Here is a 12,468-nt window from a genome sequence, read left to right as displayed (position 1 = left end):
GGAAACCAGTCACTAACAATACCGTTTCTTTTTTTAAGACAACATGAAAAGGAAGTCCTTGAAATGCAAAAAAAATATACATTTAGAAATAAAAGACAACTTTATCCACCAATGAAGATCACACTTTTGATCAAAAGCTCCAGATCAGCTACTAAATGGACCTCGTTGTGAGATTTTTATTGGTCGGCAACGTTGATTTTCAGGACAGCGAGGAAGAGAGGTGCTACAAAAAATAGCTTTGAGCTAACTTATGGTAGAAATAAGTCTGTAAAATGCTAAAAACGAACATTTTGCATTAAAGGACAACTGATGAAGACGATGTGATGTGACAGAAAGCTCAGGATCAGCTGCTCAATGGATGTTCGTGAGAGATTTTTCGTTTTAGTATTTTATAAGAAAAGCAGAAAAAGGAATGTAAAGAATAACTGTGGGTTGTTTGGCTGCTGTCTGACTCTGTAACATATTTATGACAAACTCTAATTAATGAATTCCTATTAATATATTTAATACATATTCTGCTATAAAGAAGAGCTTTAAGGCTGAATGTGGACGTTTTGCTTCCTCACGACAAAACACAGATGTGCTGCTGCATGAGTCACCTGATGAGTAGAAATCATTTGATCGTTTTAACCACAGCTGCGTCTAAATACAACCAACACTGTAAAAAAAAAATTAAAAAATAAACTCCATTATAAGGTGAAGTTCTGTATTTAAATGTAAATACTGTAACGTTCTTTTAGACAAATAAAAATAATTAAAACAGTGTAAAAGGAAAGGCTGCACGTCTAAAAAGTAAAAGTATTTAGACTCCAAAGTAAGTAAAAATACCACCACGGTGTAAAAACATTCACTAAAATGTGAATTATTTTGACTTACGCTGTAAAATTTTTATGTATTTTACTACCTTTGAATTCTACTGCGCGTTAATGTCTTCTTTCCACTTTCCACCACTGGTTTCTGCTTTACTTGTATTTATTACTGGGACGTTTAATTATTGCAAATATCATCAACTTTATGAACTCTGTGTTTAATTTGTAGAAAAATATATAGATATCAAGTACATATTTGTAGAATGCATGAATTTAAGTTCATACTTTTAATTGTAAATTTAGTTACTGTCCTGGTGAGTTTAAATGCTAATAATCATTAATTAAGTTTATTAGTTGAGTATAAATAAGTCTAAAGGTTAAAATAAACGTAGCAGAGTAGACGTAGGAAGCAACACAACATGGAAATACTTCAAATGCATCAAAATTGGCTTGCAGCACAGTACTCGAGTAAAAGTAATTGAATTGAAAAGTACTCAGTTATATTCTGCTAATGGGAGGTTTAAAGCGTGGGGGGGGGACACTTTATTTTGTGGAATATTTATAGGTTTTGCAAAAAACAAATCTGGCGGTAAAAAGCAAAAATTTGCAGTAGAAGTACAAAGTAACAGAGTAAAGACAGTATTCGAGTAAATGTACTCAGTTACACGACACCGCTGGTTCCTGCTTTACTTGTATTGACTGTTGGTGAGTTTCTTTATTAAAAAATAGAAATATTTTTTGGACTTTTTATACAATTCATGAGTAAAAATCTCACATTAAACTGTATATTTATATACTAAACGATTTTAATTTTAATTACTTTATATGGTGCTGACAGTTTAATCTACAATAACATCATTTATTAGATGAGCAAAATAAATGCATTTGACTGCAAAATAGAGTGGAGAAAGTAGAATGAGGTGGAAATACAGTACATCAAACAGCACAATACTTGAGTAAATGTACTCCGTTACATTCCACCACTGCTTTCTGTTTTACTTCTATTTACTGTTGCCAAGTTAAATTATTAGAATAAATAACACATGATGGACTCTGTGCATGTTTTGTTGGATAAATGTTGGACTCTACACACCACAGAATGTACTCTGAAGCTTTAGTTACTCGTTACTTTGATCAACTTTTCACCAGCTTCTTGTATTTACTGTCAGGAAACTGGATTATTGTGGAGAAAACAGATTTTTTTTTTTTTTGTCTTCTCATATGATTTGCAAACAGTGCAGCAGAAGGAAAATTTAACTCTGTGTGTGCCGGCAGAACAAAGTGGTTCCGATCTGAGCCCGATCAGAGGAGCTCGAGCTGCAGATCTGCACCAAAGCAGGTGAGCAGCTCGTGATGACGGCGGCTCACCTGCACCTGACAGAAACTAAGAGGAACCCGCAGGTGTGTTTCTGATCAGAGCTGTCGCTTAGCCTCAGCAGCATCCAGGCTGCAGGGACTACATGGTGCGTTCAGGAGCCACGCTGAGCCCGTGAACAGGCCACCGAGCGGGACAAGGTGGGAAAAAGGTGACACGGCGCAGGTGACTCACGTAGTGCTTCGACGGGTTGCGCCTCTTCTCCACGTCCACGACTTTCACGTCCAGCACAGTCCGAAACTGCATCTTGACCCTGCAAAGGCTCTGCATGCAGGCGGCGGGCAGGCGGCTCCGGGAAACCCGCCTGCAGATCACCACATGAGGCGTCCGACGATCCGCCAGGAGACCGCGGCTGATCCGGCGGCGCTGACGCAACCACCAATCATCAATGTGATCGGAAACTTATCGATAGTCCACGTGAGGGAGGACGCCGAGGAGCGAGCGCGGAGAGCCGGCTGCGGGCTGCAGGGAGGCGGTCGCCTTAGAAATGCAAAAAGCGCCTCTTTGTGTCTGCAGAAGGAGGCATGGAGGAGCTGGAGGGAGCCGGCGGGTCCACGGAGCGGAGCCGAGCTGCGGCGCAGATCCTCGGCAGCAGTGGGATGGGCTTCACGCACGTCCTCAGGGCGACTTGGAAAAAAACCGCTGTGGCTTCATCCACCACCGGCGTGACACGGAGCCGCGGAGCTCGGGGATCACTGGTTCTGCTTCCTGCGGCGCTCCGGAACTTTTCCTCCCCGCCTCGAACATCTGGCCGCAGCTGTGCGCACGCTGGAGCCGCTCGGCGCCGCTGGAAGTCGCTCCGTCCCGGGCAGCAGCAGCAGCTTTCTGGCCGGAGACACGAGCCGCCGCAAGTATGGATACAGATGTTCCACCGGCGACCAATCAGCGGCGGCCTGGCCGACTTCAAAGAGCCAATTAACGACCAAACAGTGCCCCCCTGCGCACGCAGCGACGCACGCAGCCGCCGACTCACCTCCGCTTCATTTAGCGCACAAAGTAGATCCTTTAACGCAACATCCAGCCACGACTTCACGTCTCCGGGAACACAGAGAGCCTGAAAGCCGGCAGTGGTTGAACTGGAGGGTGTTAACTGGTCGGACTGGAGCCTCACTGGTGTGTGTGTGTTACCCCAATTAACTCAGACAAAACACAGGGGAAAGGGGCATTTGAGGTTAATGATGTACTTGAAGGGGCACGTGAGCAGTTTGACAGCTGAGTGAGGTCCTGACAGGTAGAAACACAGGTGTGATGTCTGGGCCTGATGACGTCATCAGAACTACACCTGAGAGCCGAAGGAAGCAACTGATAATGTAGCTACTTTAGCCACAGCAACGTTTTATGTATACCTGTAGTTATTATGTTTAATGGATATTTTCATGATAAATGTAATAAATAAACACACCATCACTCCCTCTATGTCTACATATATAATAAAGATATATTTATATATACAAGATACATATTCTAGAGTTCATATTACACTTATTGTACATTTTGCATTACATATTTTCTCATTTCTGCTATTTTTATTTCTGTGAACTCAAATTTCATTGTACTTTCTTGCACAATGACAATAAAGAGATTCTGATTCTGATTATTGGTTATTTTTGCTTATTTACCTGTATTTATGGTGGCAACTTTACTCTTGGTGCTGTAATAACCACATTACCTCTCGGGCATTAATAAAGTATTTCTATCCTATTCTAGAGAACTGATGTTTGACTCAAGTAAACTGTTGCTGCATCATAGGTAATAATACAATAAATATAAATATATGCTATCTCTCGTTCTGTCTCTCTTAATATACAGAAACATACATCTGTTTAAATAAAACACATGTGAGACATTAATTATATATCTATGCTGGAGCTCAAAAACAAGCTCGTATCGCTTGTTCTATTCTTTATTATCATCAGCTTAATATCCACTAATGATGAATTTATCTTTATATTTGTGTATATAAGTGAAGAACATGGAAAAAACATCTGACATCCTCTCAACTAAACCACATGATCTGGACTTTATCAGGCTGTCTATGAAGTTCACGCTACCGCTTTATTCTTAACTATTTACCTCCAAATAGAAACTTTTTTTTGTATGTTTTCTTGCTTTTATAAATGTCATCTTTAGCTAAATTATCACCATAAACAGTAACAAAGAGCAGCTCATGGTTCACCACTGCAGAGACACGTGCAGCACATCAGCTATAAACATCCAGGGGAAACTTTTCACACATCCGGGGGGAAAATCCAGACTTTTACTGCTGGAACACCCCTTTAATCCTGACAGATGGCGTCTGTGCTGCTGACTGAGGTTTGCACAGATACTTAATAGATTACCCCACATCAAACTGGTGTATGTTACACATGTACAGTATGAGATAAACGTGCAGCATATATACATAAAATGTGCAAGATGCTGCGTCATTACTTGAGTATGTCTCATTCAAACATGAAGATATGACGAGAGTGCAGGTTAGTGATGAAGTGTGCTGCTTATTTAATAATGTAGCGATAATAATACGAACTCTGAGCATCATTAGCAGGTTTTCTTTCATGTTTATCTCATAAATGTGCAGTTTTTCTGTCAGGAAGTAACTGATGGTCGGTGTGTTGAGGTGGACGTTCTGGAAATGTTCTGTATTTGCTGCTTTTTGGCACCTTGTTTCTGTTGGAGAACTTTAAGAAAATGTGCACACACTGCAGACGGACTTGGAGAAATGAGGCTTAATGGGGACCCAGGAGACTCAGTATTCCTGCCCCAGGGCCCCTGGCAGGCGAATCCAGCCATGCACGGGCTGCGTCTCCGCTCTGTTTGTTGTTATTTATTTTAAAATTTAGCATATATTTACAACAGTGGACTGTACAGTGGCCCTGAAAGCTCCTCTCTAAACAATCATATTTAACCTCAGCACATTTACATACAGGAGGAATTTAAGACAGTGGAGCCAGTCCAGAGCTAAGAGGTGCAGAGGACAGGATTTAAGTAAACATACTGAGAGCTGTGGAGCAGCCACAGCACAGAGCGACGCCGTGGTCGTGTCAGAAAGCAGTGTAATGGTTCTCTGCGGTGCTGATGATTTCGCTGTCGCACTCCAGCGACTTGAGGACGAGCTCCAGAGCTGCTCTGCTCACGTTGAGGCTGTAACGCTGCCGGACACCAGACAGGATGTGCAGGACGTGGCAGCCCTTCTCTGCAACTGTAGGAGGAACACGGGTTATAAATTCTACCATCAACACTCTACAAACATCGTAAGAGAATATTCTGCTTTCCAGACTGCGTAAGAAAAGTGAAAATGAAGCACACAGCATCCAGCAGGTGTGGTTGTTGTGCTAATTCAAGCTGCTGAAGAGCTTGACTTTTGATTATTTTAAATTAATTAAAATGCAAGAAGTCAACATTAAAGCTGAGGCAGGCTGGAAAATGCAATAAAGAAGTCCTCAACTCTGAAAATATCTCCTTTCTGTCCCAACAGATCCAAGCATGATCTGAAACTACGGCTTCAACTATCAACTGTTTGTTTTCGATTAATTAACCGACTGTGTCCCCAGTTAGTTGCAGAGTCTAAGCAAATAAATTCTTTAAAAAAACCCAGCAAAATACCATTTAATGTTGGTCTTTTTATTCTACCAAGCTGTACGTCGTTGTATAATGAAGCACGGTATGAAATGCAAACTAAAGTTTACATGTATACGTGCAAAACCGTCGAGTTAAACTTGATAAAATGAGGTGCAGGAGTCTAGTTTCCTCTCAGACCACTTCAAAAACGACGCAAAAGGTTATTATCACAGACGGTTTGCTCTCTGACGTAGAAAAAGACTTCCTCAGTTTTTAACTACATTTATTTATGCTTCATTAGGAGGAAAAGATTACGTCTACGTACATTTCTCTCTTTTCGAGTCCTCCCTGATGATGTCTTTGACGGCCAACAGCAGATCTTTGTCCTGTGCAGTCACCTGGTGAGGAACACAAGCCACATTCAGTCACGATCAATAATCGATTAATAGTTGAAATAAATAGGTAACGGTGGGCGATTGCTCGATATGTCGACACTTGATGTTCGCCACGAAACACACTCAGCTCCCGGCCTGCCGTAGTGCTAAAAACTGGCAAACACACCTGTAACTCCATTTCAGAAAACAGTAATAGGCTCCACCTGGTGGTTCTATGAAGCACTACAGCGACGCCACTAGAAGGATTTTTAATTGCATGTCTCTCGTCTTATCTTATTGGCTCACTCTCTGAACTCCAGGCAGTTTCCGGGTGTTTTTTGTCGTATTTTTACTCACTGTGGGCTCATTTTTAACTGTAGTAAAAAGTCCTGCAGCTCTACGGAAACAGAACCAGACAGAAGAAGGAGACAGAACTCAGAGTAGAACACAGTTATATTATCATGAATACAAGAAAAAGCAAAAGTGGAATTTCTTTGGTTATTAATTTCACAAAAATTGATAAAACCTCTACGTGCCTACGGATGATACCGGCACTGTGGGAAAAATGGTGTCTCTACATCCTATTCTCATTTTTAAACAGCTCGATCCGTCTCTCGGTGTAAACACTGCCTGCAGTTCAGCTGGAAAGTCTCAGGATTTTGGCCACATGACTGTTGGGTGCAGCTGAGTCACTAATCGCTTCCTACAATTTTTATTTGATTGTTTTATTTTTTGTTACAGAATCTGGTGCAAATGGTTTGTTTTGGCAAATTCTTAAATAAGACATGTAGAATACACTGATTTGCATGATCGATCACAGTTTTAAGCTTAAGTTTGGTTAATTTTCCTAACAAAACATTCTCCGTTTTTAATGTTTCTGGCTCTGATGAATGTTGTAAATTTGGCATTTCAAAAACAAAAAACTTGTAAATCCACTGGTGGGTTTCAGAGGGTTGATATATCCTCAACTCGATTAATCTATTAATGACAAGTAATTGAATAAACATATTTCTCTGCTGTTCCTTACGAGGTAGACGTCATCCTGGGACTTGACTTTGCGGTAAACGACGCCTTCGTCCTGGAGAACTTGCAGAGTTTCCTTCACAAGCTGCCGGAGCTGCTGACATCCAGACGGACCCGCAACAGGCTCCTGAGCGGCAACACAGGGAACACAAGACGACAACACTCAGGTGAAGCTTTGCATTTTAAATCTAAACACACTTCGCTTACCGGCATCTTTAATGGCGAACAGAATTTTAAAACAGCTGCAACGGCGTTAAAAAGTAAAAGTCGCTTTGTTGCAAGAAATGAAATCCTGGTTTTATGCTATTTACTTCATTTATTATTCTCACCTCAGCTTCAAATAAAGTCTGACGTTTGATTCTCGTTTCATCCCCTCACCGCAGATCTTCAAACAGAAAGCGTTCCCACATTCGGATTCGGCCGTACCTGGTCTGCTGATGCCGTTTGAGGCTGGCTGGAGATCAGAGGCTGCAGGAGGTCCTGGACATCATACGTTCTGAACCTGGTCACCGACTGCTGCTTCAAGAAATCCTTGATGATGTTTGTCGCCTTGCTGAGGGAACTGAGGGCCGAGTCACTGAAAGACACAGGAAAAAAACGAGGCCTCAGGTACAATTCATAGGAAAACATTTCAGTGTTCAACGGCTGATCAAAACACCAAAGCGGGTCGACTGAACTCGTTTTTGCAGCGTTTTAGGAGGAAGATGCTACAGTCACAGCAGGAAACTCTTTTCAGTCCAAGAGTCTGACAGCAGATGGAAAATATGTTTATATAAACCTGGAAATAATAACAGAGTTCAGACACTGAAGAAGAAACATTTCAGATCTTGCTCTGTCTCTAGATGAGTCAAACTGACCGGATTAGTGGCAGCGGTTTTGTTAACTCAGACGACTCTCTGGATTTGATTGACTCATCAGAGGTTTGTTTAACTGAATCAACCTGCAGATGTTGTTCACCGGTTAGAAACACGACTGGAACTCCAGCTTCCAGCAGAACACGGCTCAATGAGCAGCGATGTCATTGAGGGGAAACATGGCGTCAGATTGTTATTCTGAGCAACGAGCTGCTTCCTCACATCATGACTGGACTGAAGGCTTCTATGAGGGTAAAGCACTAAAACACTTTGTGAAAACTGGATCAGTTGTAGTTAAAACACCGAAAGTGAAAACAACTTTAGAACGTCAAGCTTCATTAACTAAGCAGCTTCATCACAGACGCTGAATTCATTGAATAAAGAACAAAAAACTGCAAAGTTCTGTCAGAAGAAGACTGACTGGACTCTGGTTTCACGTTACTTTGTGTCCTTGACAATGAACTCTGCCAGCATTTCTTGTGCTGTCACCATCCTTTGATTTGTGTATACGCGACTCATTTTGTCCGACAGAAAGGAAACTTTTCAGAACTTTGCTTTAGTTCTATCGTGTATTTTTATGCGCATAATGAAGTATCGCAATAGGAAAAGGTTGGCAAAAAAAAAGGCAAAATTTTAAAAAAACAAAAACTTTCCAGTCATTTGAGGTTGTTTTTGACATTTTCGTAAAAGAGTTAACGCCCTTCATAGATCGCAGATGGAATGAAGTTCTGATGTAAGAAACATTTAATTCATACGACTGATCAGCTGTTTCTTTCATTGTCTTCGTCTCTAGACGGCGTAAAACATGTCCGATACCAGCTGACATGACAGAGTAATTACAACCGACTAAATAAAAGAAAATTCTGAAGACTTCATTCTGTTTTTTTCTTATATATAGATTAACATTTCTGTATTTCTTCTTTTTTCAACTGATTTTGCTTCTTCTTCTGCTGTTTACTGCAGCCATGTGTAACGTCGCCGACATGAATTCATTCACTCTGAACCAGGACGATGGAAACAAGCCTGAACCAAACTTTTTTTGGTTCAAATTCACTTGACAGTTACACAGAAACATGGCATCTAAATATGATTTCAGAGGCAGGTTTAACTTTCATTAGCTCCGGTGCTGTGACCTGTGTGAGGAGATGGATGTTCGTACCCCGACATGTCGGCCCGCAGCTGCAGCGGTTTGTCGTAACACTGTCTGTAGAGCTGAGGAACCTCCATCATCCAGGCTATCTGCTCCGCCATCACCGGGTCGTCCACTTTATCTGGGAACACACACGGACACGCCGATGATGAATGACCCGGCAGAGGACAGAGAAACGAGCCGTCTCATAAAAAAGCATGTGCTGACAAAGAGAAAGTGTCCTTGTGAGCCACTCGGAGACTCTGTGAGCGAGTGCGGCTTCTTGTTTGAGCATTTGTGGTTTGTCTTGTTAACAACCACCACCGAACCGTGTCGCAGGTTTGTCGGCTTTTTCCAATATTTATAAAACCGTAGGTGGTCGGTGCGGATGTGAATGTGCTGGATTTCAAAGTCAGACTGCCTCTGTGGTCTGCAGAGGTCGGCCGTCTCCACTCACAGAAGGTGGAAGCCATGATTTCTCTCTGCTGCTGCCTCGACGTCTTCACCGGCCCTCGGACTCGGAGCAGCTCTCCGATCTCCAGACGGCAGCGCTTCTGCTGGGCTTCCTTCAGCTTCTTCAGCTCAGCGACGAGGTTGAAGGCTCCCTGAGCCCCGTCGCTGGGCTTTCCCTCTGCTGGCAATATCACAACAACAACCAGGGATGTTAGATGATTGCATAACAATACATGCAAATGAGTTTCAGATGCAACTTCATGCAAGAAGAAAGACTTTAAAGCAACACTAATCACTCTTTTATATACACAATGGATCAGATGAAAAATCTGAGAATTATCCTCTAACTTTGCAATTCTCTTTAACTCTGCAGAGATTTTGATGCTGTTTTAGCTCATATCTTTAGTTTGCTGTGAGTGGAAACGCTTTTAAAAGAACCCATCTACACTACCTGCTCAGTACAAAATGCCAAAGCTGGCAACTGGAGGTGCATCAATTAATCAGTCGTACAATTAGTTGTCAAATATCAAATTAATCATCAACTATTCTGATAACTGATTTAACAATGAGTATTTGTTTAAAGATTTTAAATTGTTTAATGTGAATATTTTTAGGTTTCTTTTATCAATGACATATCAATGTAATATCTTTGGGATTGTGGACAAAATAACACATTTTAAGAACGTGATCATGGGCTCTGGGAGGCACTGATTGACACTTTTCACTTTTTTCTGGCCTTTTACAGATTAAACAATTGAATGATGACATTAAAAATCAAATTAACAGATTAACAGATAGTTTGCCGTTATTCTGGCAATAGCATGGTGAACATAACAAGCAAGATACCCAGATATTTTCTCAGGACTTGGTCAAGATCTAGTCTGAACAACTAGTTATAGACCAAAAAAATAAATAAATAAAATAAAACTAAATAAAATGATGCATGCAAAGGATGTGTAGTGTAGTGTAAAAATACACAAACATCTACATCAAATATTTATGGTAATGAAACAGAGCAAGTTTAAGTTAATGTCTTGAATTCATTTCTACATTTCAACTGAAGATTGTTTGGGTTTTAGACAAAATGAGATATTTGGGGAAGTTGTCTTTGGCTTTCAGAAACCCTGATTTCACCATTTTTCACCATTTTTCACCATTTTCTGACATGTCACTGACCAAACAACCAACTGAATAATGCAGGAAATGACCAAAAGATCAATCTGCAATACAAGTAATCATTTGTTGCAGCTCTGTTATAGCTGAAGAACATATTGCACTAATTTAACAAACATAATGCAAGACTTAAGATTGCATGAAGAGTTTAACAAACAGCCTGCAAACACTGACACTAGTAAACTCACATTTACTGGGACCCTCATTCTCTTTCAGGAGGTCACTTTTCCAGCACAAACAGTTTATCACACCAGTTCCATCATCCACTGTGGAGGCAAGAAATTCACTCAAAATCAAGAAGATTTGGAAGTCAAGTTAATTTGAGATCCTTGTACAGGAGATGAGTGATACAAACAAAAACTGATAATAGAGCGTGTGACCGTAATATAACTATAATGTTTTACTACAGTAACGGGGGAAGTGAAAAATGATAATAGTGAAGATTAGTATATTAAAAATGTGAGCAGAAAACAATTAATATAGTGAAACAGCAGCAGTACCTCCATAACAGAAGAAGTCATCTCTTTCTTTCTTGTAAACCACCGTTCCAAGTACATCGACTTTGTAGATCGGATGCTTGTTGTAGAAGTAAATACCTTTGAGAAATGTGTACATAATTAGCTATCAATGCTACTGACGCACAATAGATGAGGCGTTTGTAATTACATTATCAATAAAAAACATGGAAGAACTTATGACTCACAGTGTGTTAAGCTGTTATTTTCTGTCTTGATCATTTAAATATCAAGTTGAGTGAGTGTTTAATATGCCCATTACATATCTTTAACCCTCACCCTACCGACAGGACTCCAGAGCTTCACTTCTTGTCATATCTCAGGTGTTTATTTCTATTGTGGAGATATTGCCATCAAAAATAAGTGAGTTCTTCAGATGCTGTGAGTGCATGAAGACTCTTGCAGCAAACAAACTAACATCTGCTCCTGGCTCTGCAGCTGTAGAAAGTCCATAAACCCGGTAGACTGTGAAGCAACTGAATGATGCGTCTTCATCTTGTCGCAGGTTTTATTTTAGTCCTCTACATTTCAATCATTGGAAACTAAATTTAACCAAATGGGACCATTAGCATAGCTAGGGCTAAAAGTGTGTTAGCCAAGTTAGCTCTGACAACAAAGTTAAACTGTAGCTTGTACATTAATTGTAAGCAAATCGTATTAGACACTTCAGTTAGCATTTAGACGAATATTACCACATGTAACGTCACTCGTGAAATTGTACAACTCAAGACCGAAAATAAAAAACCCATGTGACACAACTTTTCGAGGTGTTGCTACCTGGCACCTGCACGGACTCCGTCATCTGCAGGATGTCTCGGACGTACAGCCGAGCGAAGGCGGAGAAGATCGGGTCCAGACCCCACAGGATGGACGGGGGCTCCTCCGCTGCATCCATCGGTGCTGCCTGCATCTCATCATGAAAGCAAACTCTTAATTATTCAGCTTCTTTCCGCGTCTTACTTCCTCTGGATGCTCAGCCACTAGCAAGAAAGTAAACAACTTCTTCTTCTTCGTCGGTTTTTTCTTCTTCTGTTAATGAATTGGCAGCAGGCTGAACAAACAGCAAGCTATCTGATTCGCTTATTTAACAAATTTATTTTTCATTCTGATTTAAAATCTATTGAAAAGGCTTCACTAGCAAAATAGAATGGATATTTTTCAGATTAAAAATTCTAAAATATATTAACATTTTTCCCGTCCGTCCA

General features: G+C 40.8%; 2 protein-coding genes across 3 annotated transcripts in view; both read right to left on the bottom strand.

Annotated features, from left to right (window-relative positions):
- Positions 1-3,006, bottom strand: part of sh3pxd2aa (SH3 and PX domains 2Aa) — a 140,306-nt gene extending 137,300 nt beyond the window's left edge. For both annotated transcript variants that reach the window (XM_008278999.1, XM_008279001.1), the window contains exon 1: positions 2,359-3,006. In XM_008278999.1, coding sequence (XP_008277221.1) covers positions 2,359-2,454 — 96 coding nt within the window. In that variant the 5' untranslated portion in view covers positions 2,455-3,006. The remainder of the gene's footprint in view (positions 1-2,358) is intronic.
- A 1,982-nt stretch (positions 3,007-4,988) lies between these two features.
- Positions 4,989-12,264, bottom strand: stn1 (STN1 subunit of CST complex). Its single transcript, XM_008278998.1, has 9 exons — positions 12,041-12,264; positions 11,249-11,344; positions 10,937-11,014; positions 9,580-9,756; positions 9,153-9,264; positions 7,566-7,716; positions 7,144-7,266; positions 6,068-6,140; positions 4,989-5,383 (listed from the first exon to the last, which is right to left on the bottom strand). Exons 1-9 carry the CDS (start codon positions 12,171-12,173, stop codon positions 5,226-5,228), a joined length of 1,101 nt encoding a protein of 366 aa, XP_008277220.1. The 5' UTR covers positions 12,174-12,264; the 3' UTR covers positions 4,989-5,225.
- Positions 12,265-12,468: the final 204 nt, after the last annotated feature.

The sequence above is a fragment of the Stegastes partitus genome, unplaced genomic scaffold (assembly GCF_000690725.1).
Source record: "Stegastes partitus isolate 25-593 unplaced genomic scaffold, Stegastes_partitus-1.0.2 Scaffold141, whole genome shotgun sequence".
NCBI lineage: Eukaryota > Metazoa > Chordata > Actinopteri > Pomacentridae > Stegastes > Stegastes partitus.
This window is presented reverse-complemented; position numbering and strand designations above follow the sequence as displayed.